A 27,642-nucleotide genomic window follows, 5' to 3' on the forward strand; every position below is an offset into this window, starting at 1 on the left:
TGAAGTGAAAATGTCAAACACTTAGAGAGTTTGACACTGAATACTTTAAAGCAACTCTGAGAGACTTAATAGGGTCACAGGCGCAGCCAGGCTGTGGTTCTCTTCTGTGTGGGAGCAGTGGGAAGTTCAGAAACCAATTCCTGTGAATTTGATAGTGCAGGGGCCACCATTACTCTGGCTGCTTCTAGAGAAGAATGTATCAAAAACTGTACAGAACTATTGTGAGCAGGAAGGTGTGGTACTGGGCACAAGACCAGCAAGCTGACCGAGCATTGAGATGCCAGCTGCAACACAATGATCTATTGACTGATGGTAAAAGATCAGACCTCTTGGCTGTTCTCATGAAAAACAAACAAACAAGCAAGCAAAAAGAACAAGAAACAAACATCCATGTGCAACACACCCTGCACAGGATGCAGTTGGCTTACTGTGAGCAGCAGAATGAAGAAAGGTTCACTTGCAGGAGAGCTCTGCAAGTGACTCTGGGAGTTTCAGCCTCCTAGAGTTGATGTGTGTTTGCAGATGATCCTCTTTTCAGAGTCGCTTCTTACCTTGGAGGCCAACATGTTCTATCACAGTAGTGCTGAATCCATGATTGGATTCCAGCTGTCTTGAGGCTGGTACTCAAAGATGTGAAGATGCAGGACTAGGGATTTGGACACCATATTTAGAGTGCAGCAGTCTCCCTAGTAAAAGAAAAACAGAATATGACTTTTGGTCCAGATCCTGGCATTGGGCCCTTGAAGTCTTTGAGACTTTCTGAGCAGTAGAATGTCTTTGGTTCTTCTTCATTCATATCCGGTTTAGGCTAGTGAGATGACTTGGAGTCTGATTACTAGTCTGATTCCAGGATTGGAGCTGCCAACCCTACCCACTGATCTAGTATATAAAGGTGGGAGCAGGAAGACTAGAGATTCGCTCATAAAATCTCTTGTCTGGTAAAGTTGAGTGTGTTGCCTGGTCTGTGAGCCAGGATAAGGATGAATGATCTCTGTTCTAGTTCCCTTTCTGATGCTGTGATAAACAGCCTGACTGAAGCTATTCTTGGGAGAAAGGATTTGGCTTACACTTGTATCAGTGAGGGGAAGTCAAGGCAGGAACTCAGACAGCTAATCAGAGCACATCCACAGTCCAGAGTGGAGAGAAATGAGTGCATCTTTGCTGGCTGCTTGTATCCTGCTGGTTTTCTTCATTCTTAAATAGCTCAGAGCCTGTTTATGAAATGACGCTTCTTACATTAAGGTGTGTCTTCCTACATCAATCAGCAATCAAAACAACCCCTCATGGACACTCCCACAGACCCACCTGATCTAGATAATTCTTTGTTAAGACTGCCTATCCAAGTGATTATAGATTGTCACACTGACAGTTAAAACTAATCTCAAAACCACCCCAGTTCTATACCTGGGGACTTTGGGGATCATGTACATCTTCATATGGGTGTTTATTTTTATCTTTAATAATAAACATGGAATACAAAGATAGCTGCCCCCGAATTCATGAGGTTGTATTTCAAGATGTGAATGCCAAAACCACAGAGGGTACTGATTCCTGTAAGTGCTATTTTTTTCTGTCCACATGTACCAGTAATAAGGTTTTTAATTCATAAATCAAAAGAGTAACAGCTAACATATGCAGTAGACCGAACATAACAAAGCATTCACGGAAGTTCTGTGTGGGAGCCCTTTCAAAACTGTCCCATGGGCCACTCACCCTCTTATGGTAATAGTGAGGTGGACTAAGTGGGCTTTGCAGCTTCTCCTTGGTGTGCCTGAATTGCTCACATGACTGCTCTTGTGCTTTGTGACTGCTGTTAAGTAAAACAAGAGTTACTTGAGTGGAGGCTTTGCAGTTCCATGACAGTAGCAAGTAGGCAGCACATCCCCGGTGTGGATATGCAGGACAAAGTTTGGCTCGCATCTTGGGAAAGAGAACTCAAGTTTTCATCCTGTATTCAGAATGAAATTTAAGATATAAGCTTTTTGTTTATTTCTAGAATAAGCTGTTGTTGTTGTTGTTGTTGTTATTATTATTATTTTATATTTTAGACTTGAAGTTGCCCCAGTCTCTATATTAGGGTCAATGTGAGCAATAGGTAGATAGTAAATCAGAAGGTTCACTCAGCTGGTAGCAGAGTCAGTGGGTGTCAGGGTACAACATACGCTGTTATAGGACAGGCTGGAACATGTCAAGCTTAAGGTCTGAATTGAATGTGTAGAATCCATGTTATTTATCATTGTATTGTTGTTGGAGGCGAGACAGCACTTTGTCTGCACAGTAAACATCCTGAAGGCTAAGAGACATATACCAATAAAAAGCCAAGAGATCCTGTATATGGGCCAAGACTCATTCACACCACATATTGATGAAAATATACAGACACACAGAGAGACTTTGTGAAACTTAAACTGTGCACCAGCCACTTTGAAGTGTGAAGTTTTTTGCGGGAGTGTAATAGGCACTTGTGTGTCATCCAGAGTCATTGGGCCTTCAGAGCTCAGGGCAGACACCAACTCAAGCCCACACTGCAGAAACGGTACCAGGGTTGGAGTGCTCCTAACTGGTTAGCTACTAAACCTGGGATTTTCCCAGATGGAAGTATAAGGTGGAAATAGAGAAGACTGGTAGAAGCCTTCTGCTGATGCACTGGTAGCAGGAACAAAAAGGAACCCTAAGGGGTCTCAGAGTAAGGCTGGAGGTTTCCCTGCAAGTTGCTCCTGACTTAGCCATTGGAATCCTGCAACCAGCCTAGGTGGTCTTTGGATTTCATGGTGAATTTAAAATGTTTTAATACATGCATACACATACACCACATACACACATGCATGCATGCATGCATATACATACATACATGCATGCCCCTTTTGGGGCATTTTACTGCTTTCTACAATGAACACTTCTTTGCAGGAAAGAAAGAAGTATTTTCTGCCCCTCGAGGTTTCTTTCTGAGTAGTCATAAAGGTTTGAGGAGACTGTTGGCTTTACAATTCTTAAGTCAGGCTGTCTCAGGTGGCCATGCTCTTGAGAAAGCCTTCAGCCTCTAAGTGGCAGGGTGATTGTTTGGAACTAGTGGTTGCCTTAAAATGTGTTAGTGACTTCTGAGTCTTCCTTGGAGCATAGATTACAGTATCCCAGATAGGCTCAGTGGGCTTCTTCTGACTATGATGAAATGCTAAGAGTTGCTAGACCTTGATTCTGAGTGGTGCAGAGGAGCAGTCCCTTTCTGTCTCCTGTGTGATTCAGTTGACCTCTTGCATGTTGCCGTCTATTCCGTGGATGGGCATGCTTTGGGTCTCCTGGGCCAAGGCTTCTTTCTGTCTTCGAGTTGGAATTCCTCTGAAGATGCACAGGTTAGCTCCCTTGCTTATCTTGATGTTATCTGCTTGTTTTCTGCTTTGAAACCCTCTCTCTGGGAGCTGCATGACTGCCTTGTCATGGGTGAATGCTGCTGCAGGTCTGCAATGGCATGCATGTCACTGCAGAACAAGTGGATTTTAAAGGAAAAGTCTGGTTCTGTGAGGCTTTGTGGGTCTTCTTTCCTTCATGTTTGGGGAACACAGAGGTACCAGGAGGTCTACATCCATTCTGTTCCAGTCTTATTCATGCCTCAAGTCAGAATAGCCAGATTGGTTCCTGAATATGATCTAAAAATGGATTTCAAAGAAATGATTGTACAATCTCTGTTAGGCCACTAGTGCTGGCAAGGCATTCCCCAAGACTGCTTGGAGTACCCCAGCACCCTGTTCCCTGTGACTGCCACATGTGCCCCAGCTGCTTTGTTTGTGTCTAAGTCCAGACCCTTCATTGTTATCTCACAAGAGGGGGAGCTCTTTATCTTAATGCCTGCGGTTTCTGCAGAAAAACCCTCTTCTGATAAGCCCAGTCTGGGCTAAATATAAGTGAGCCTTGCTAGCTCAACCAGATGCCCTCAGGCAGGAATCCCAGTTCACCGTATCTCAACTGGGGGCTGTTTTGATTATTCTACAAAGAGCCTTTCATTTTCTCTGACAAGTAAAAATAATCAGTGCTGGAATTGAAACTGTCCTCTAAAAGAAGGTGGGTGGGGCTGGTGGCTCTGGAGGAGGGGGCACACATGCTTTCCAATAGCATTCATTGCCGAAAACTTTCTGCTCAACTTGCCGGTTCTGAAGCCAGTGTCTCCTCTCCTCAGATGGACTTTCTGGCAGAGACCAGCCGGTGGAGCTGCTGAATCCTGCCCGTGTGAACCACATGTCCAGCACGGGTAAGTCAGCACACTGTGTGTGCTTTGAAGCCCTGCTTTACTGAGGTGATGAGAGAGAGGCGCAGGCCACTTTAGAAGTGGAAGTAAGTGGGATAGTAGTCGAATGTTTTGAGCTTGGTGCTGACTCAGATGGCGTTTCAGCAGGATTTTGTCACCTTTCTTTCCCTCCTGTCACACCATTGGCTTTACCATAAAACATTAAGCACAGGAAGGAGAGCTCCTAAATAGTTCTTGAAAATGACCAACTTTTAAAGTTTGACATTTTGAGAAGTTTTGGCTTTCATTTTCTCTCTAGTTCAGTTTGCTCAAGTCATTTTGTCTAACTGCCATAGTTTGGGTGTTTGGAGATAGTTTCCTAGTGCTTGCCCAGTGTGGACTGAAATAAGAATTTCTCACATGCCCTTATGGGTAATGAAGAAAAATGTTAAATAAACATAGTTTCTAAGAAAATCAGAAAACTTTGTGTTAGCTTTTGTGCCATGGAAAGCACACCGTGCTCTTTGAGAGCTTGTTGCTTGTGTGAGGTAGGCTGTGACTTGTAGTGCTGCTGTCTGATCTGCATTCAGACTGCTGCTGTGGCTGTGTGAGTTCCATTGTTGAATACCTAGGTTTTGTTTTTCATTCTTCAGACATGAATGATAATGCTTCCTTGCAGAGTTCTCACTAAGCTCAAATATATGCGTTAGCTTTTTAGTAGTTTTTTAATAAATGTCGTCTCTTAATGTCACACTGACTAGTACTGAAGATGGCGTGGGATGTAGCTATGATGTGCCAGCTCAAGAACCAAGTGTTTCCTGTGCTTGTTATCCTCGTTTTCTTTCTCTGTTCCAGGATGGTATATCGGCAAGGGTTACCCTCATGAGATTTGCTGTCCTCTTTTACCTCTGTAGCTAAGCTCCTTTTTGTTTCCTGGCATTTATGGCACATTTTTGCAGTGTTGAAGGTCAGCGTATTTGCATTGTGACTTTAAGCCTATATTGAAGAAGTGCTGTGAGTAGGCAGAGGAAGGCATAGTATCCACAGGGTGTACGGAACATCTTATGGAGCCTACATGTTAGCATGTGTTTGAGAAGCCACTAGCATAGAGGGCATGCATGCATGCTTTCAACCCCATATTGGTCACTTTAACCAAGTATTAAATGTCTCACAGAAATAATAGGCTTGGAATACAAAAGACTTTAAAAATTGTTGTGAAACATCTTTCATGTTGCATTTTTATAATATGGAAACGTTAAGTGTGCTTTGTGTCATCAGCTTGTGCTGTATTCCTGAAAATTGAGTTAATCTTACCTTTTTTTCTAACATTGCATGAGAATGTATCCCATGTAAACATGCATCCTTTCACTTGAGTAGGAAAAGTGCCCTGGCAGTCCTCACTGCCAATCACATCTCATTCCCAGACCATATTTTGTCCTGCATTCATGATCACAAGTGAGATAAACAAGCCTTGCTACTTTGCAGCAAGAATTATTAGGACTAGAAGCTGCCCTTAGAATTTCTTTGGCACCATCTGCTCCCTTGGTGCAGTGCTGATATGTACTCAAATTGGAGTTTTTCTTGGGAGTTTAAGATTTACTCTGTCAAAGAACTTCCCAAAGGCAGCCCACCCAGGCCACCCTGTACTTTCAGCTCAAAGTAGCCCTGCTCTGTTCTTTGCTTTTGCTTTCCACTACCGAGGCGGTCTCATAGGGGCACTGTGTGTTCATGTCCTGTTTTTTTTCCTCTTTCCTTCTGCTTTGGCCTCAGTATTAAAGGAAGCAGAAAAAGACCTGTCCTGAGCCCACCCAAGACACTATCTTGTGTCCCTGTTGCATTCTGACTTCTTTGTTCCTCTGGCCAGCTTGCCTCTCCTCTCTGGGTTTTACTACCTCCTAGCCCATCCCAGAGGCTTTGTGAAGATGTCCCTAGCAGGATGAATTGCAGATGAAGCAAGCAGCCCACATGGGGAAAAGCTAGGATGAGAGAGTCTCATGGGTTCTTGGTAGATGGAATCAGCAAGGGTGAAGGTATAAGGGGAGTAGCCCAGCAGAGGGATCTGGGATGGTGGGTTACCCAGTACGGAGTAAGGTGCTTAGCAATATCCTTTGTGCCTGCCAACCCTTTCCCACAACCCTGTGTTCAACCAATGAGGGAGGTGACTGGTTGAGATGTGAGGCACAGCTACTTTCCAAGAGCTGACCTCCCAGCCCACTCTGATATGTTACTGCTGACTGCGCTGGGTGAAGAATTATGCTTGGGGTCCTTCTCTGGCTATGCAGCTGCATGCTGTCCCTGTTTTCTGTCTCCTCCTTTTCTCTCTGTGATTTTTTTATATCTGGTAAGCTGACAAGGCCCTTCAAGGCCCTGGCCAGTTCTAACAGCTTATACTTCCAGTCTCATTGAACCCCTGTAACCTCATTCTGGGATGGGCAAGAGATCAAACATCTCAACAGGTAGCCTACAACCTCCACTCAGCTGCCTTCTGCTCTTTGTTTCTTCCTCTGTAGAAAGGGATCTCTGGCTTCATCAGTGGTGCGAGTACGGGAGACCAGTGGTCTGGGCTCTCTTCTGCCTTGCCATTGCTGTGCCTCTGAGAATTTTGTAGCTAAACCATGTTTCTTGTGGTTTTTGAGCCATTCTGTGTCTGAAGAGACAGTGTTCCAGACCCTGTCCATGTTCTGTCCGATTGCTTGTAAGAATGTGCTTGCCGCTGTGTTATCTTCTACTTCCATTTGTTTGTGTGGGTCTTGTATCTCTTTAAACAACCCACCTACCACTCTGATTGTGTTCACTGCTGTGGTTTACCAGACGTGCTGCTGGCTTTAAATGCACCCTCTTTTGACTGGCTGTCGTCGCCCCCCTTCCCGCCAAGACCCTGCACTTTGCCCTTCTCTGCTCTGCCAGCCTGTTTCCCAGTTGGGTTCCTTTACCACCCCAGTGCCCAGGGAGGAAGAAAGCAGCCTTCCCTTTTGGGTGAATATGGGGTTGTTTACACTTCTCACAGTGGTCCACCCCATCACTTCTGTGTTGCTGCAACTACAGCTGCAGATACAGATTGGAAAAACTCCTTGTCCACCACAGGATGTTATGTGAGGCGGGAAAGGTAGGTAGATAGCTCTTGTTTTAGTGCTGAATATTGCAAATAAAATACTGTTCAAATACTGTCCAAAGCAAACAGTTCTCATCGTTGTTTGTGTGGTGGGTGGGGAAGGGGTGGCTATATATGTATGTACTTGTTTGGATGGATGTGCATGTGTGTGTGCCAGGTGCCTGAGTGTAATGTCAAAGGTCAACCTTTGTGTTCCTTTGCACTCAACTACCTTTCCTGATATGGAACCTACAAGTCTGGGATTAGACTAGGCTGGCAAGCCCTGAGGGTCCTCCTCTTCTTTCTTAGTTGTAGAATCTCATGTACTCACCACCTTGCCCAGCTTTTTATATATTTTCTAGAAATTGATCTCAAGTCCTCATGCCTGCACAGTAAGCATTTTATCTGCTAACCTGTCTCTTAATCCCCCTCACCCCATTTCTTAATTTTAAAAAGGAAATGTACAGTGGCCTTGGGAGTAACCTCCAGGTCTTTGACTGTATAAAGGATGGAAAACTAGCTGCATTTTCCATGGGTATTTGACAGTTCCAGGCAGTTAGGGCAGGAAGGAAGGGTTTGCTTCTTGGCATTGTGGATCAGAAGTGTTATTTATGACAGGACTACTGTGCAGAGTAGGTTTATGTGACATCATTTGCGCTCAGCACACTTTGAATCTATGTTTATCACCAATTTTTATTATAGGTTTTAAGAATTTGGTATCTCGGGTAGGTAAATCAGCCAAGACATACAAGAGGATTTTGTCAGCCCTTGTCCACCTTAGATAGCTGGAGTGTGGTATTAGTTTTCAGTAGTTATGTATTAGTCTTGTATAATGTTTCCAATTTCCAACAATTGGTTACCTTTAAGGGAGAATCCCTTTGGGGCCATACCCGGTACACTTGGTTGAACCCTCAGGTCTCTGTGTTCCCAAGTGGCTCCCATGCTGCCATGTGGAACCAGAACCCCAGTACGTAGATCAAGGAGCCTCTTGACTAATGGGCTGTTTGGCTGGAGCAGAGAGCAGAAGCAGGTGGTCCTGTCAGGTTGGTAAAGAGTTTGAGGTAGGGGATGCCATATCTATCTCATTAGATACCCTTTTCCCTGCATAACTGGCCACTCCCCTTCCTACACATTTCCAACTGGACTGTGTCTGTTGACTGAGGGGAGAGCTAATGGGAACTCTAGGTCATTCTGGTCCTGGTACCTCCAGTTTGCCTTCCAAGAGCCTATCCTTTCCTATATATTCCCTTTCTTTGTGCCTATGTGCATTTTCTCATCCCCACACTACCTTCCTTGTTTTTATTTGGATGTCCTTGTTCTTCTTAGGTTGAGCATTTAACTTATTTATTTTGTTTTTTTTTTCTTTTGATAAGAGTTTAGGTAGGTGGGAATGAGATGGTTTTTGATAAGTTCCTATTTGTGATGTTTAATTTATAAAATATGTTACATCAATACTTTGTAAACATGTTTCTCAAGAGAGATATTTTCTTTTTTTTTTAAAAGAGAGTTATTTTCACATGTCTTTTATGGTTCTTTAAAAATGATACTTAGGCATTTTTACAGTCTGAAAGTATGAGTTTTCCAGTAGGCCTCTGCTAGGATACCAGCTTACTGTAGCATGTTAGAAGTTACTGACACTTTGGATTTTGGGAGACCGTTTGTCTTATGGTCTGCTCTTTGAGGCTTCAGTGTGTCACTTGTGTAGAATTGAAGAGAAGGTCAGGTGCTAACTGCCATGGGAAGTAACAAGATAGTGAGGAAGATGGACCCTAGAGGGCTGTCCAGGAAACCATAGACTAGCGCACCCTTCACTCAGGCATTCCTATAAGTTGGAGTTACTCTGTCCTTAGCTTTGGGGATATGTGTGTGGACGACTCAAACAGAGATCCTTGTTTTTGTGGCACTAGACTGTGCTTAGAGGAAGGGACAGCCAAGTCAGGGAGTGACAGTAGGGCAGGATCTTACTGGGGGAGATTGGAGTTTTCTTGAGAAGCTGGCATGATTTCAGCAATATTGGATGGTGAAACTGGTCAGGATTGAGAGATACTACTGAGGGATATTGGTGACTGGGAGGTGCCAGGCTTTTCAGATACCCTAATACCAGCTAGCAGGCTGGAGAGGCAGGGCAGAAAAGTGCTGGCCATGTTATGGCACCATTACTAGTCACTTGCCAATATCCTAGGCATCAGCCTTTATGTAGAGGAGAGAGACTCCTGGAAGTTCTGGGCAGGGATATAACCTGGCTGGTGCTGTGGAGGATGATGGGAGGTCACCACCTGGGACAGGGACACTGGGGAGGAAAACCAGAGAAAAACTAGATGGAATGGTGGCACAGCTAATAGGTACAGTGGGAGGAGAAAAAAATTGTTTGGGCTAGAAATATCTGGCAGTCAGTGGGATTCTCAGATGATGCCTCCTCTTAGATAGCAGAGGTGAAGCTAGACTGGGATTGGCCTGAAGCACTTGGATGGTGGAATCATGTTAATTGACTGCGGTGAGTAATTAGATGTGCCTTCCCGGACCTTCCTGTCAAAGGTCATCTTCCATCCATTATGGAGAATCATTGTGAATCTGAGCGTGAACTTGAGAGGTTTCCTGTATAGGTAGAGGGCTGTGAGAGCATTCAAACAGCACAAATTTGGAGGCAAATATGGTTTCACTCAAGGCCACCAAAGAGCCTTTGTTCCCAGTGTAGTCTGCAGAAGCTGTCTATATGAGGTAGCAGAACATTGTGTTGCTGATTTGCCAGAGACTGTGCCACTGGACTAAGTTGTTCCCAAAGAGACTAGGTTAGGTGTCCACATATGAAAAACCAGGTGCCAGTTCGAGGCCAGCCTGGTCTACAAGAGCTAGTTCCAGGACAGGCACCAAAGCTACAGAGAAACCCTGTCTCAAAAAAAAAAAAACACATAGATTTCAGGGGGACATTTTCAGGGCCCAGCTCTGGTAGGTCCATGTAAGTGATGACAACTGTCCCCTTGTCACAAGCTCGTCCTTCACTTAAGCAGCACATTGTAAGTGATGACACTGATGACACAGACGCGTCCTTCATCTAAGTGCCATGTGTTCTCTGCGGTGTCAGTCTTGCAGGAAGTACCTCAGTAGGTACAGGTTAGGAGATAGACTGGCAGGCCAAATAACTTCCCTAAGGTCACTCATTTGTCTAGTGGCTGACTCAAAACAAGCTCCCATGGCATTCTTCTAGATGCCAACATCTGAACTACCAACACACACCAGATTGCCAGCTGCTTTTTGGACTGTTTCTATCCCTAGGAACCCAGGAAGCCCTTGAAGAATGCTGCATTCCTCTTTGGCCATCTGAAGTCAGGTGAGGTCAAATTGATTTCCAGAAAGCTCAGGTTGAATGCCCTTGCTGCCTTGATGGGAGGAAGCTGGAGGAGGCCCACTACCGCAGCAATGCAACTTCGCCCCATTCTCTCCTTTCACCAAGTGCAAGAAGCATCTATTTTTACATATTTCTGCTGTTTGTGTTGGGTAATAGTGGTTCCTACTGTGGCCCAGCTGTTAGGTGAAATGCATAACTGAGTGTTTGGAGGTTGCTAAGAAGGAAATTCTGAAATTCTGTGTTCTTATGTAATATTGACCTTATGTAACTGAAATGGCAAAGACAATACAGATTTGGTACCCTTCCCAGACTACTGGGGCTATTTTTAATTTTCCAATAATACATTTTTACCCCTTGAGTCTAGGGTAATGAGATTGCTTTCAGAGGTGGTCTGAGATGTATGCTGCTGCGTGCAAGTCCAGCAGTGTTTTGGGGAAGAACTTTTCCCAGGGTCCTGGCTAGACCAACTTTAACACTTACAGGTGAGGACTAAGTTGGCTGCTACCAACTCTACAGCCTGTAATTTTCCACCTGTAAGAGCATGACTGTGGCCATGGGTGAGCCAGTGTTCAACAATAAGTGCTAGTTTGGATGTTTCTGTGTAATTGTACTGTGTTAGAATTCCTTCCCAATAACATTATTGCAGCCAAGTCTCCAGTGTATGGTTCTGCCCATTTGTGTTATCTCTGGAGATTCTGCCTGTCTTTGGTAGCAGTACTCACACATGAAAGTATGGGGGCACATTCACTGTGTTTTGATAGGTAAGGCCTGACGGTACATAGTTTTCAGGACGTGTGCGAGTTTGTGTCTCCAATACTGTCACCCACTGCACCAGACTTTATCTATAGTTCTTGTTCATATGTGCTTGCAAGTCTTCTACTTGCATAAGATAGGTTTTTCTTCTTGGTGGACACAGAATGAATTTGGAATATTAAGAGGATTTTTCTAGAGAACTTTGAGGGTAGTTCTGAAATAGGCAACAAGAGAAATCTACCCTTGACTTCACTGTTTAGCAGAGTAGCACAGATGGTTAGCCATCTTCAGGTGGACCCTTGCTGTTTACAGCCGGCATAGAGGATTTTATGTGTGCAAAGCACTGCCTAGGCTGTGTGAGGCTCCACTAGTTGCTGCTCTCCAAATAATATCATAGTGTCAGGAATACAAGACAGTTGCAGGGAGACGGTCAGGTGTGCCTTCCTTGTAGCATAGTGGTACCCCTCACACCTGAAGCAGGTATGGCACTAGGCGCTCCTCAAACAGGTAGTCAGAGTTGTGTGTGTGTCTGGGAGAGAACTGTGGTCTATCTGAGTCAAATTTGGGCCACCCATGTGAGTAAAGCCTTCTGTGTTGTTGACAGAGATCCTTGGAAGTGATTTGTAAAGACAGTTTTGTCCCTTGGATGTCTTCAGCATCATCAGGATTAAATTTATGCTTGTTGTTTGATAAGAGTCTTGAAAAAAAATGGACCACACTGAGTGTCCCTATCAAAATGACACTCTGACCGTAGCCACTCTGGCTGGCCAGAAGACACTTAAGAATACTGACATGTGGAAGTGGCTGCTCTATGGTTGAAAGGCTTCTGTGCCCTGTTGTCAACATGCCCGGAAATGTAGTTGGAAGTGGAAGAGAGTACACAGAATGACAGCCTCTAGTCAGCCAAAGGAATCCCAAAACCCCTCCCATGTGCTTGCCTTTTGTTGTTATTGTTGATAGATTTCATGAACCAAATAGATACCTGTAGTTTTGTTTGTGGGAGCTATCATAGTTCCTAAGGCTTTCTTAAGAACTTATTTCCTGGTACCTGGGGCCCTTTTACTTGGTCCCTTTTCTTCCTAACAGTTCATGGAAGAATTAGTGGTATCTTTGTGACCCCCCCCATTTTATTTTTACTATTTTGTCCCCCTGAGTTCTGTTCTTATTTAGATAACTGTGATTGTTGTTGTTGCTGTTGTTATTATTAGTACTATTCCTATTCAAGTGTATAAGACCGGGAATTTTCTGTGCTCAATTTTAGACAGTTTCTAAGATGGCGAGGATGATTTTTTTTTTTTTTTTTTAGCAGGGTAATAGCTGTGGCTGTGGCTGTCCTGGAACTCACTGTATAGACCAGGCTGGCTGATCCTCCTGCCTCTGCCTCCTGAGTGCTAGGATTAAAGGTGTGTGCCACTACTATCCAGCAGTTTCTAAGGTTTTTTTTTTTTTATGTGTGTTATGTTTATTTTATAGCTGTTCACTTATATTCAGAATTTTAGTGTTATGAGGGGATTTTTTCCCCTATAGTTGGATTTTTGCTTCTGTACGTTTCATTACTTTTGGTTCTTTTGTAGCACGTTTAGGCTTGTGGGCTGTACTCTGTCATGGAAGGTGTTTGTGTGAGGATGTTTTGTTATTGTAGTGACAGAGTACTAAAGGCTGGGTACTTTACATAGGAGAGATGTTTGCTTTAACTTATAGATCTCAAGGCTGGGAAGTCCAAGAGCATGTTGCCAGCCTCTGCCCTGGGGGCTTCTACCGCTTCATCCAGAGGAATGCAGAAGGTGGAAGCAATGTGGAAAAGTGTAGCACCTTCTTCCTAACCTCTGGAGAACAGCTCTGAGCCCACTAGAAGCGTTTTGATCTTCAGTAAAGTGTACCACACATTCCTGCCCCTCTTGCTCACACTGGGGACTGCCTGACATGTCTTTGTAAACAGAGTGAGGAAGAGTGAATCCCTGCCTGGGAGGTTTGGTTTTTTTTCAAAATTGAATGATGCTGATTTAAAATTTTTTGTGGTGCTGGGGAATGTTGTAATAGGAGAGGCAGGGCTGCGTCCCCGGCACCCAGCCGCCCGCATGTCTTATGCCCCAAAATAATTACACGGAAACTGTATTCTTTTGAACACTGCCTAACCCATTAGTTCCAGCCTCTTATTGGCTAGCTCTTACATATTAATCTAACCCATTTCTAATATTCTGTGTAGCACCATGAGCTGGCTTACCAGGAAAGATCTTAACCTGCGTCTGTCTGGAGTGGGAGAATCATGGCGACTCCCTGACTCGGCTTCTTTCTCCCAGCATTCTGTTCTGTTTACTCCACCCACCTAAGGGTTGGCCTATAAATGGGCCTAAGCAGTTTCTTTATTAATTAACCAATGAAAGCAACAGATTAGAAAGAGATCACTCCCACATCAGGGAAACAACCTCAGTGCTTGACTGATGGGTGGGGATCCTGTAGCACTAAACTACACTGCAGCCCCTGCTGGGAATTTAATCCTGTCTTTGCAGTGTTAGCTGCTGAGTAACTGCAGATTTGCTTCTGAAAACTCCTCAGCAAATAGGAGCTGCTGGGGAACTCCAGCTAGCAGTTCAGCACATTGAGAGGTGAGACAGGGACAGAAAGGCATGGCATGTTCCAGTGCAGATTATTTGGCATTTCTCCCACCTTAGGATAAAGTCAGCTATGTACTCCATTCCTGTATCTTTGCTTAGTAAGCCTGGCAAGGAGACTGTAAGGGGTTGGGCCACTTTATTGCTATGCTGAAAACACCATGACCAAAAAAAAGCAAGTTGGGGAGGAAAGGGTTTATTTCATTCACATATAAAAGTTCATCATCAAAAGCAGTGAGGGTAAGAACTCAAGCAGGGCAGGAATGGAGGCAGAAGCAGATACAGAGGCTACGAGGGGGTGCTGTTTACTGACCTCACCCCAGCTTGCTCAGCCTGCTTTCTTGTAGAACCCAGGACCACAACCCAGGGATGGCACCAACCACAATGGGTTGGGTCTTCCCTATCAAGCACTAATTAAGAAAATGCTCTACAGCAGTGATTCTCAACCTTCCTAATACTGTGACCCTTTAATACAGATCCTCATGTTGTGGTATCCCCAGCCATAAAATTATTTTTGTTCCTATTTTATAACTAATTTTGCTACTATTATGAATCATAATGTAAATGTCTGTGTTTTCTGATGATCTTAGGTGACCCCTATGAAAGGATTGTTTGACCTCCAGGTTAAGAACTCCTCCTTGTAGGCTTGCCTACAGCCTAGTGCTATGGAGGCATTTTCTCAACCAGGTTCCCTCCTCTCAGATGATGCAAGCCTGTGTTAAGTTGACATAAAATTAGCCAGCACAGTCATCTTGGACCACACTGAGTAGTTGAACCATCCTCTAAGAAGCATGGAAAAGAGCCCGCCTGAAGATACAGAGGACTATGTCCAGTATTCTGAGCTGAGTTGTATTATTTGGCGATTTTGACTGTGAAAACCAGAGTTCTGTATTTATACCAAATGGGATCAAGGAAAAAAATAAGTTCATGTATATGTTTTAGAAGATTTTACTCAACTTAATTTCTAGTAGGTTGGTTTAAGATGAAATGTATATGCATGTGCCAAAACTCAATAAACTGCACATCTAGCATAGGTGGATTTTATTTTATGCAGGTTATATAATAAGTCTGTAAAAAAAAATCAATTGGTGGGGCTGGAGAGATGGCTCAGTGGTTAAGAGCACTGACTGCTCTTCCAGAGGATCCGGGTTCAATTCCCAGCACCCACAACAGCTCACAACTGTCTTAAGATCCAGTTCCAGGGGATCTGACACCTTCATACCAATGCACATAAAATAAAAGTTAAATAAACTATAAGAAAAAAAACAAAAAAAAATCAATTGGTGTAATCCATCTGATGTAGAGTATAGAGAAAAAACAAATGTAATATACTTTCTGTGAGAAAGTGTTTTTAAATAAAGCTGGACCATTGCATGTGACAGTGCCAGATGATGTTAACTTGCAAGACTGATCTCACTGTCCCTATTAAACCAGCTCCCCACTCCATGGTCACTCTGTGGTCCAAACTTCTACTGCTTAAATCCTTGCGGCCACCTCTCAGTCACAGTATTGGGTCCTAGAACCAAAACCAAGTTCTCTGAGAGAACAAGTGTTTTACGGAAGGCTCTACATCCCATAACAGCACTCAGTGCTTCTGCACGCTTGGTATTTTCTGAAGGTATAGCTGTAAGACTGGAGGGCATGGATTGATGCATAAATCTGGAATCACCAAACTACCAGTGGTGGTTAGACCTGTGGTTCCTCCTTTCATCTTTGAGTGTCTTCCCTCTGAGACTTTCGGTCATACTGCCATACAGAATTTGCTTCTATGCTGAGGGCAGACCTTTGGTAAGGACTAGTATTCTGGCTAGTTTGTTGTCAGATTGACATAAGTTAGAGTTATTTGGAAAGAGGGACTCTGAGTTGAGAAAATGCCTCCAGAACATTGGCCTGTAAGCAAATCCATAATGTGTTATTTTAATTAGTGATTGATATGGGAGTGCCCAGTTCTTTGTGGGTGGTACTACCCTGAGCAGGAGGAGGTCCTGGGTTGTATAAGAGCAGGCTGAGAAGGCAAGAGGGAACAAGCCAGTAAGCAACACTCCTCCATGGTCTCTACATCAGTTCCTGCCGCCATGACTTCTGGGTGAGGACTATCAGCTGTATGATGAAGAAATAAACTCTTTCCTTCACACTTTGCTTTTGGTCGTGTTTTATCACGGCAATAGAAATCCTAAGACAGCTGGTTTGGCGTGTGTCAGAGTCTTCTGAGGCTGGCCTGCTATTCAGATTGTTTTAATCTTTCATGGCAAGAAGCTCCTACATCTTGAGTTCATTTCTGAGATATGAGGATGTTTTCACTAACATTCTCTGAAAGTCATCAGATTTTCCTTTACTTTGAGTTATCGGTACATGTAGGATTTGTTGTGGTCTAAAGCATGAGTAGAGACAGTTGTGTTCCTATCCACAGAAGTAGCCCTATGTGACAACATGCTTAGTAAGTCTTTTGTCTTTTGCACAGTGATCTCCAGTGGTTCCAGTCAGTCCCTGGGAATATCTCTTCTACTTTCTTCAAACCAAAAGCCATGTTTGCTAAGATTTTATGGGTGATGCTCTTTCCTAGCTTTATCTTATGCTCTCAGTTACAGTGCAGTGACTTCATTCCTGTGTGTCTTCAGTGGTGTACTGCTGCTTGGTTTAACTCTCTTATGTAAGTCCATTAGATTTGTATAGACTCCTGGGGCAAGCTGGCTAGTGTCACTTGAAAATTTTTTGGCCGAGACCAGAATCATTCTTCCTTTCTCACAATGTCTTCATATAGTTCTGTAATGAAGATTTCTGTTCCCTGGTAGGATAACCTCAGGCTCCAAACACTTTTATATTTCTTTGAAGAGTTTTATTTAAAATGGTGATCACTTGGTTGGAACTTTTCTAGGAATGCCATGGGGATGATTTTTGTGGAAAGATTTTGAAATATTGTGTCAGATTATGATGCTAGTATAGAACTATTTTGGCCTTTTTTTGTCTATCAACCTTAGAATGTTAATGTTTTCTAGAAATGTGCCTGTTTTACATTGACTTTAAAATGAATTGGTTTAAATGTCTGCCGTATTTGAAGTAACTGGTCTTTTTTTAGCTTCTAACTTTTTATGTATGTATATGTGTAAATAAAAATGTTTGTGCAGTTCCTGAGATGGAGCCCCATCATGTGGCATATGCTCACTCACTGCCACATACTCTGTCTTGTCTCTTAGTTTTTAATTCGTGACTTTTCTTTATTTTCCGAATCCTTGTTATTAGAAGTTTGTCATCTTCCTAGTCATTTCAAAGAATCTATTTTTTTTTAACTTGTTGGTGCGTGAACATTCAGTGAATGTTTCTCTCTTCATTCATATATTTTGTTTCTACATTTGTTCTGATATTGTCTAATTTTTTGATGTTAGCTCTAACTTATAAATCTGTATCCTTATTGTTAGAGATAATGTTCCTGCTTTGCTCATTTGTCCACCAAAGAGAAATACTGTCTTTTTGGTTTGTTGTACATGATACACTTGTGAAAGTTCATTCTTTTCTTCTTTATGGTTCCAGGAATCAAACTTGGGTCATCAGGCTTATCAACAAGCGCCTTTACACACTTGACTGCTTGCTTGTTTGCTTGTTTAACAGAGTCTTCTGATGGAGCCTTGACTGGCCTGGATCTTGATATATAGACAAGGCTAGCCTTGAACTCAGTCATTCTGCTTCTCCCCACAGTGCTAGATGTGCCATGGCCACCAGCACAGGGGTCTTTTTTTCCTAATGCATGTACGATACCATTGGTACCATTTTCAGGCTTAGATAAGAGTGACAGCTCTTTCATATCAAATGTTCACTCAACGTTTGTATGTCCCTGGGGATATCTGCACTAGTTTAGTTTGCTGTTTGCCTCGGGGTGCAGGTAGCATTCTAGTGGCTCGTACGTAGTGTATATCCTGGTTAATCCATAGTCTTCTCCTCCCTACCTTATTTTATTCTGTGTTCTTGAGATTTATCTGCAGGAGGTGGTTAGTCTTGTAGTGGAATTTTGTGTTCCATACTTTGCTTGGGTTCATCCCTATCCTATCATTTGAAAGATCTTTGTTTCCTATTGCCTGCCATTTGGAAGTTGGGTCTAGAGACCAACTAGATGGAGATTAATTGTGGTAGACTTCTGGATTTAACTATGTGTTTCTGCCTGGAAGTGACCAGGTGTGCATTTTTGGAGTCAGGACAGAGGGGGCTTTCTTTCCACTTACAATCTTCTGTGGCTCTCATCCCACCCCATTCCACTCCGTATGGCATTACTTTGAAGCAGTAGTTGTCCCATGGGACCCCAGCTATGCTGCTGCTTCAGAATTCTCCTGCCTCACCTCTGCCTTCCTCAACCTTTTCCATACACCTCTTGCTGTCAGGTTTAATGGCCTCTGGATATCTCCTGACCAAGGGAACATGTCCTCTTTAGCTTGTTTCTTAGAGCTACCTCTACCTTACCTTGTCCACGCTTCAGTGCCCATGGCTCCTTCATTGGGGTGTCCATCACTTACAGCTTCTTGACTTAAGGCCACATGTGTCAGTGTTGCTTCTATGCTCATCTCTGCTGTCCCTCTAATGTGTCCCCAGCCGTGAGCCCATGTTCTTGCTCCTGTTATCATGGCCCCTCTTTAGGAAGAGCTCACTTTCACATTGTGGAGGGGGGGTCAACTTTGTATTGGGGGCTCTGTGGTTCCTTTGTGAGACTGTCTTAATGTATTATATTTTTCCATTTGGTTGTGTTTTCAATGTCTGTAGGTGTTTATCTTCCACTTTGGAAATTTTTAGCTGTTGTGCTTTTTCTTTATTTCTTTCTTTTCTTTTCTTTTTTCTTTCTTTCTTTTTTTTTTTAAATCTTGCCTCTCAGGAGCTCTGGCAGATCCAAGCTCTGACTCTGGAACCTGAATTCCAGGACTGAGACATATGTTGGCATGCCTCTTCCTGCCATGTGGGATGGCCAGGCAGAAAGACTGAGTGTACAGGGAAATGAGTGGGTGGACGAGAAAGGAGAGCCTCACCATGTCCCTAGACTGTGGAGTCTTGAGTGTGCTATGGGACAGTGGAACTCTCAAGAAGCTTTGGGCTTCTGAGGTTAGAGGAAAGCATGCCAAGACTTCCTCAGAGTACACAGGCTTTCCATTGGGGCTGCAGAGGAAACTTGGGTGAGTCTGTCCCAGAAGGCATGGGCAGGTACTCTCAGCATGTCACCGTTTCTAGCTGTTGAAAGAAAAGCCAGCTTCCTCATGGTGGGCCTGGCCTGGTCCTGGGCAGTCCTCATCCCCTTTGTGAGTATACATTCAGAGTCACCACATTGTTCTTCCCCAAACAGGCATTCTAAGGGCAGCAATGTTGGCAGATTTCTTTGGTTGGCAGATGCCAAGAATCCTCTGGTCACTGCCTCTTACTCCAGCTATTTGCCCAAGGTCTTCACTTTGTTCTAGAACCTTCCACAGACTGGCACCTTTCCAGTGGAACTTGGTGCATTCAGTTTTCTGTTTTCTTGAGATTCAGGCTGAGTTCCCACTGGACTGTGACTGGGGTGTGGGACCCTCTGCTTGAACTCAAGCACACCGTATATTGGTCAGAGGCCGCAGACTGTTGCAAGGAGCTGGTTTCCTTCATGTGGCCTCAGCAAGTCCTAGCCTCACAGAAGCCGCATTACTATGTGCTTCTAGACCATGGCTCAGCCAGGAATGTGAAGGTAGCCTGGATTCTGCTCCTCTTCCTCTCATTCTCCTATACTACAGAGAGCATTTTATTTCCCAGCAGGGGTGGGGAGTGTTGGACTGCATCATTCTCTCTGACCTCAGACACCTAACCAGGGACTGTAAACTTAGGGCAAGGAAAGCCTTCTTCACTTCTTTAGTGTCGCTGGTGCCTCACAAAACTGGAGGGCCCAAATTCTGCTTACATGAGGTAGGCTGGTGAGGAACTTCGCTTCTATACCCCCTTGGCTCTTGGCCACCTATCACTGTGTGCTCAGTACATATCATGTGTAGTCAGAGAAACCTGCCTTAAGGCCAGCTGTCTGAGGTGGTTAAGGATAGGGTTGTTCCCTCCATGGGTTTGGTGTGGTCCTGAGACATAGAGGTGACATAACACATATTTGATGAGTCCCATCTTTGAGGGATTCATTCTCCACCTGTCTTGGGTCTCCTGAGATTTGGACTGCCTCTAGGAGTCCAGAATATCACTGCCACCTTTTCTTTTCCTTCCCCTTTTTATGCCTGGGTTTCAGCAGCTACCACCATACCTATTAAAGAAAGCTGTTCAACCTCTTGTGTTGGCAAACCCCAGGCTGCTCCAGTTTAAGAGCAGCATTAAGGCCAAAGGACACATACTGTTGGTAAGTAGAAAGTAGAAAAGACACCCAAGCATGCTCATTGTGTGTGCCAGTCAGACTACCTGGCTTCTGGATAGTACGTGAGTGGAAGGTTTCAGTCTTTGCCTGTTAATTCCTGGCCCTTGTGTCAACCTAAAATGGATTATTAAAAAGGAGGTGGAGAATTCTTTCCAGATCTATCTGTTTCCGTGTCCTCTCTCTCAAGAGGGCTGCCCACGGGACATGCCCCTGTCTCTGATGCTTTCTGGGCCCCAGATGTTGTCTTGGCTTTCCCTCAGACAGCTCACTGTGCTGCCTGGAGAGCTGGCTGCCCGAGCTGGGCACTTCAGATGTGTTAGCTGTTCCAACTCTCTAACCTGCATGAATACAACTAAATCTAGTTGGATGGCAGCTGGCTGTCCTACAGGCTGTGTGGGCTCGCCCTGCCTCTGTTTTTGTTAGTAAGCTTTTCTTTCATGAATTCATGAAACCAGAAACAGTTCAATATAACCCTCTGCCCTTCCCAGACTCTCCCAGATATCCTGGCTGCCATCTTGCTCACTTCTGTGCAGAGAAGTGTTTTCTTGACCCACTTTCTAGCTAGCAAGTATCAAGAATACCGAGACCCAGCATGTACAGTTTCACCAAGCTGCCCTTTGCTGCCTCTCTTGGTTGCTACAGACTGGATGGTGCCTTTCCCAGAGTATGTCCTGGTACAGGTGTGGAGCCAGACTGCACACCAGTGCCAGCTCCATGCCCAGCACTTTTTACAGAACATCAGTGTTCCTTTGGGCTGAGGAGGTGTCCTTTATTACTGATTGACATAGGACAGAGTGTAGTTCTCAGAAACATGGGCCTAGATTTGAACTCAAACCTGGCTCCAGGGTCCATGGCCTGCCACTGCCTTGCCATCTCTATGCCTGTGTGTCTTCTTGTATCTTAGTTCCACACTGGAAATCTTGAAGAGCAGGTCTCCTGCCTCTAGACCCTGTGAGTCAGCTCCCAGATGTGGGTGTTGCCACTCTCTGGCCTTGTGTTCTATGGCTGTCTGCAGGAGGCAGGAGGCCATGGAGGATCACCCCACCGAATATGAAAGGCACAAACCCACAGAAGATCACCTTGTTTGGCAATAGCTCTTTTGGCTCAGTGTGATGACACTGCCCTTTGTTTGTGGTTCACTTGGGCCTTTTTCTGCCTGGAAAAACATGTCCTTTATTTAGGAGAGTGGTGCAAGTGAATGAGGTAAGCACTTGCTGGGGAGAACGAGACCGAGACCGCGGAGGGAGATACACCTGGTGTTAATGTAGCCTTTTGTTTCCATAGTGAAAATAACATTTCAAGGATTCTCTTTTCCACCTCCAGTCTACAGTAGGGTTGGGCGGGACTTTCCTGCTGTTCCTGTTTTTCCTAGGGTTGGGTAAGTAGGTGGCTACTCCTGAGCACAGGAGCTGTTCAGGAAAGAGAATGCATCTGTGGTCCTCAAGCTGCAGGCGATCTATTCCAGCAGTAGTTGAGAATCATCCTCTGGTTAAGAATAGAACCCAAGTCTCAGCTAAAAGGAGGTGCCCGTGGCCAGGCAAGCCCTCCTGCAGGTCATTTAGTGAGGGACTCAGCCTGGTGTTTTATCATACATCTCTGAGCATTTCTGCTGAAAGGGAGGTGTGTGATAGTGGAATATCGGTTCCAGAACGTGGACTCTCAAGCTGTAGGGTTCCCAGATTCTGTGAGTGCAGTGGGGGCCCCAGAGACTAGCCTGCAGCAGTGGGGTGATGGGGCCTGGACCTTGGCTTGGTTCCTGCCTCTGCCCACCCTAAGAATTGCTGCCCTGGCTAAGCCGTGAGTCCTAGCTGTCCTTGGCCTGTACATATTCCTTAGGATTCCTGATGCCGGTTGTGTGTACTGGGGCCTTTTCTTGGCTTGTGGTCCATGAGCAATTTATCTGAGCAACGTGTCTTACATTTCCCACCTACCTGATAGGACACTGGCTTCTGTGGAATCCTTACGCACATGAATAAGTCAATATACACATGCATATAGTTTCCAGCAGGCCAGCCTACAGACAAGGCATGGTATGGACCATGATAACAGGAAGAAAAGGGGGCTGCCTGTTCAGCTTTCCTGTTTCCAGCTGGAGCAGTGTTTCTCATGGAATTAGAGACAGTAACTTACCTTCCATTCCAGAAGACAGAAATGTGGGGTAAATCAATGCCTAGAAAAGTGTGCTGCCTGTTACTGGCTTCTGGAACTGTTCATGGAAGACTCAGCTTAGAGATTACATTTAACATAAGCTGTGTTTAGTATGTGTCTCTCCTGTCCAGTGCCAAATGGAAACCTTCCCATATATGCACCCACAAATACCTTTCTTTACATTTTGGTTTCAGCCGAAAAGAAAAGAACACAAAGCTTCCTCTGTTTGCATCATCGCTGTTTTCCTTTTCAAGCATGATTTCTATTCTGGTGAATTGTTAACAAGGTTTCTTAGCATTACATATAAGCATTGCAGTGAGGCAAAGAAAGTTGTTACAGAAGACCTCCCTGTCTGTGAGCCTCAGGGAATGCCACTGTGTTGTGCCTGCTCCCTACAAAACATTATTAGATGTTTGCCTTGGAAAGTGCTTTCCACATTTCCACCCTACCTCCTCCGTACATCTGCACCTGCATGCTCTCATGCACATTAAATAATTGGAATTCCATTTCAGACGCTTTGGACGAGAGGATATTGCATATAAGTCAGAATTTTGAGTGGAGTCTAGATAGGGCTTTTCAGTCTTTGTGAGTGATAGTTTTAATAAGTTGTGTGCTCTGAAGTTCCAAGGGAGGATGGAACACATGTGCAATTTCATTCACTTTAGAAATGTGCAAGAATGACAGTAAGAACGTAATATGTCCTAAGTCCCACCCCATAATAGCACTCACCCCAGTAGCCAGTCTGGTTGCTAAACATGTGACACACATCAAGGCTAGGAAATGTTTAAGAACAGGCCATCATGTCCCATCAGAATAGAGCTATTCTGAAACCTTTGTGGTTCAGAACTTGGGCCAACCCCCAAGACTCCCTGTGACTGAGGACAGGACCGTTGGAGTATCTTTGAGATATGCAGCTAAGAGCGACACAGGTCATTACGACATAAGACATTGTAAAATACACCACCCACACTGCAAAACCACTCATCATTTTTAAAACTTAGACCAAAAAAAGGGGGGGTCGCTTGTCCTGCCTGTCTTATAAAACCCTTTGTCAGTGACAGAGAGCTTTTATAGAAAGACCCCAACAAACATATGAAGAAGCAACTGAAGAACCAGAAGAGTGCTATTGGCAGCAGTCATGGTTAGCTGCTAACACCCACCTGGGCTGTCTCAGTCGCCTGTCACCAGGCACCCCAGCACTTGCTGGAAAATCACAGCCAAATCTGCCAGGCCCTAAGAACATACAGTTGACAGAAAGGCAGGGCCGGAGTTCATTGATCTAGGCAAGCGTCATCAGTAGAAGTACAGGGCAGGTAGCCAGCATCTCCAGCTGGGGTGTGTGTGTGTATGTGTTTGTGTGTGTGTGCGTGCACGTGTGTGCATGTGCACCACACTGGCGCTCATGTAAATGTGTGTGTGTTCCTTCACATATGCTGGTAGATTACAGTGACTTTGGGAGATAGAGTTTTCTGGCAGTGCTTGATCTAACTAGGTCGTGATTCAAATAGAGCATAAGACCCTAAAGAGTGGGATGACTTTCTGATGCTGATAACATGGAATTCTTACTAATTTATTGGGATATGCTGACAGTATCTTACTGTTCTATAAGAATCTTCCAGATGTGTACGGTTAAAATGGTGTGAAGGAAGAAGTATGGATAGATGTGGAGAAGGTATGTGAAGGACCCTGTGTAGGGGTCCATTGAACGGTTCTCTCTGATTTGTGTACTCTGAAAAAGCAGTTCTTTATTTTGTGTATGCATGTCCATTGTACTCATTGGTTTTCCTTCCACCATGTGGTCAGAGGCTGGAACTCAGCTCTTCACATCCATCCTCTAAGCCATTTCTCTGGCCTTGTTTTGTGTGCTTTTGAAGTTGCCCCCAAACACTTGAAGATGAACATTCCAGGGAAGGGTGATAAGCCAGCAAGAGTTAGAGTAACTCTCCCCACCCCCATACAGGCAAATGTCAGTGAGAGGAAGCCATGGTTCCATAGTTGAAATATCTATTATTTTTCCCTGGAGCTGAATGAGTTATTGTTTACTGAGGCGACCCTCGGCTCTTGTGTGTTTCCTGAACAGAGCTGCTTTCTCTCTGTGTCTGTGTGATGATGTGAAGTGGTGTCAGTGAGAGAGGAGTGACCCACGTAATGGAAAGCAGGACTGGGAGGGAGAGCAGGAGGCTTTTCCTGTAGGAGGGCTTGCTCCCAGCAGACCTGTCTTTCTCCTTAGAGCACTGAATGTGGTCTTTGTGTCTTCACTGACGTCATAGGTCCAATTGTATTGATAAGCTTTTCAAAGCACAGGCTATGGAGGAGTTTTCAGCCCTCCATAGAATATTCCGGAGAATACAGGCGGTTTTGTTTTGATTCTGTGTTCTTTAAGAAGAGAGGATTTCGTTTTCTTCTCGTGGAGTCCTGGGTCAAAAGCCCAGCAGCCTCTGTTGGGAACTTGTGGCATTTCCAGTGGTTTTGATACAGAAATAGCACAAGTCATTCTTGACGCAACTGCCAGGGCCGTGCTCTCATGAGTGAATGGGAACCATGGCCTCGGTCTCTACAATTGGCACTTGAGCTAGGCTACAGCCACGCTTCTTGGCCTCCTGATGATGGCTGTGGGGGTGGGCAGGCCATGTTCTCAAGAGCCCTTGGCCTAGTCTCCTTGCTTGTTGTGTGGATTCCAGGCCTCATTTTGTGTCTGCCAAAGTGACCTTACTTGAGAAGAAGCAACAACAGTAGCTAGCTATGGGATGTGAGTTGCAGGTAACAAAGGACTTTTAATCTTCTCCTTCCTTTCAATTTCTGTAGCCAAGAGTGAAGTTCTAATTGGCACTTTGGGATGCAGGTCAAGGCAGTGTTTCTGTCCCTTCCCAACACTTGGAGATGCTTCTTGCAGCTCACTGGCAGACTTCACTGAAGACAGTGTTGGCTCCCAGCACCACTCCCTCTGCTCTTCATGTAGAACAGTTGAGCCCAGGCCCACTGTGGACTTGAGGAGTGGGCTCAGTGTCCTCTCACATGGATCTTTCTTGCTTCATGTTGCTTGAACTGTGGAAGTGATACCCCTTTCTCTTCAACCCCCCAGTGTAGTTAACCCCCCCCCCCCAGAGATCTGTAGCCTGCACAGAGCCCAGGACAGGACTTGGGACTAGCCCTGCCCTTGCTTCCTCTTCAGCTGTTGGGCTGCTGGAAGTTAGGGAACAGGGAATGGCCATCATGCATTTCATGTATAAAGGAATGCAAAAGAAGATCTGGGCAAAAATTGACCTTTGTGATGGATGGTACCTGTACAGGAAGTTCAGATACATTTGGGGCAGTAAGCATGGGTGACTCTTGAGTAAAGAGAGGGTCCAGCAGTCTTAACTTGTTCATCCTGTGTGGTGGATATGCTAACATTTCATCCATCTTTCTGTCTGGCTTACAAATTTAGGGCACCTTAAATACCCAAGGTTACAGTTTCAAACACAGCTTTAAATTTAGTGCCGTAGGAACTAAAACATCAGTAAACTGAGCATATTGAGTGAAGAAGCAACAAAATTCAAAACAAGCAATACGATCTGCTTCACTATGTCCTCAGCTTTAGTTTGTTACGACAAGGCTGTATTCAGTGCATGGCAAGCACCTTCGGAGTGTGTCCTCCCCCATTCTTCAGAGTATACCCTGCCCACATTCAGTCACACATACTGACTGTTGTTCAGAGAACCCAATGACCCTTTTACATTCCTTGGTGGGGTGCTGACCAGCCTTGACCTGCAGGTCAGGAGCTACACTGGTTATGTTGCCATGGGAAGAATATCAGTGCTGTATAGTTGGCCTCTGGCTGAGAAAAAGAGCTTCAGTTGTTACCGCACTCACATTAGTATCCTTTGGACCAAGTGTGAATGTGCTTTCCTTGTAACAGGCTCTAAGGCTAGCCTCAGTGCCAAAGTACTACTATGGAAATGCCCAGCTGGTTATCATTCTGCCCTATGACTGATAAGGAGCAGCAGTTGAGCAGCCTGGTCTTGCCACTCACTGCCTGGAGCTGTTCATCCCATCCCCAGCTGCCCTCTGCACACCCTGCCCTGCCAGCCCCTAAGCATTCAGTTCTGTACCAATTGTGCCCCACAGAGGCCAGAGGAAGGTGTTAGAGCCCTTGGAGCTGGAGTTATTATAGGCAGTTGTGAGCCACTTAGCATGAGTGCTGGAAACTGAAATCTGGCCCTTTAGAAGGGCAGCAAGTGCGTTTAAGCTCTAAGTCATCTCTCTAGTCCCACCATCCTTGTTACCACTATATAGATACATTAGTAGAAATGATTGGCCTGTCATGTTCTTGAAGTTAACCAAAGCAATCCTTTTAAAGGTTTTGTATTTGTCTATTTAAAGAGATGTTAGGCATTCCTAATGGTACCTCTCTATGAAAATTAGAAATGGGCAGATAGCATGCTCTTGTGCCCAACATCTTTGATACAGTCTGTTAATATATAAGATCTTAGGTCATGCCAGCAAAATTATATCAGGAGTCACACCTGCCCTCTTCCCCAGAGCCAAGTGAGGTAACACACAGGAAAAGATAGTTTTCAAACTGTGAGACAGTGTCGTGGTTTCATTAATTTTTCATGGGTTTTTATTTAAGCTAAACTAACACTACTTAACTAGACACTAAGAATATATGAGTGAGTGAGTGAGTGAGTGAGTGAGTGAGTGAGTGAGTGATTGTAGGCTAGTTTTCACCCCTAGTTGACTCACATTCTAAAATAAAGTGGCCATAGACTAAGCCTATCAAGGACCATATGTGTCTATAACTAAGAAAGATGATGTGACTTATGCCAGGCAGTCAGGGGCAGCTTGAGGCAGTCTCATTTAACCATAAAGTTGACAGGTTAAAGGATCATGTCTGTGAGTTCAAAATAAGGGATAGGTAAAACCCCAGCAAGAAGTACCTGCTGTTATCTGCTGTTCAGTCGGACAGCACAGCCAGCCCCTGATGAAGAAGCTCGCCCCGAGACTCCTTCAGGAAGGCATCCCCTTTAATTCCTTACCCTCTAGAGTGTCTTATTCTTAAAAGGGAAACTGGGTAAACATAGAAATAATATTGTTTTATAACACCTTCATTGTTTGTATTTTTCCATCTTGTTTTATTTTGTA

General features: G+C 44.5%; 1 protein-coding gene across 12 annotated transcripts in view; it reads left to right on the plus strand.

The window, feature by feature from the left end:
- Hdac4 (histone deacetylase 4) overlaps positions 1-27,642 on the plus strand; it is a 265,090-nt gene that overhangs the window by 126,267 nt on the left and 111,181 nt on the right. For 11 of the 12 annotated variants that reach the window (XM_057753741.1, XM_057753832.1, XM_057753732.1 and 8 more), the window contains one exon: positions 4,172-4,243. The exons of the other annotated variant lie outside the window; for it this stretch is intronic. In XM_057753741.1, coding sequence (XP_057609724.1) covers positions 4,172-4,243 — 72 coding nt within the window. The remainder of the gene's footprint in view (positions 1-4,171; positions 4,244-27,642) is intronic. 12 annotated transcript variants of the gene reach the window in all.

The sequence above is a fragment of the Chionomys nivalis genome, chromosome 2, assembly GCF_950005125.1.
Source record: "Chionomys nivalis chromosome 2, mChiNiv1.1, whole genome shotgun sequence".
NCBI classification, from domain to species: Eukaryota; Metazoa; Chordata; class Mammalia; order Rodentia; family Cricetidae; genus Chionomys; species Chionomys nivalis.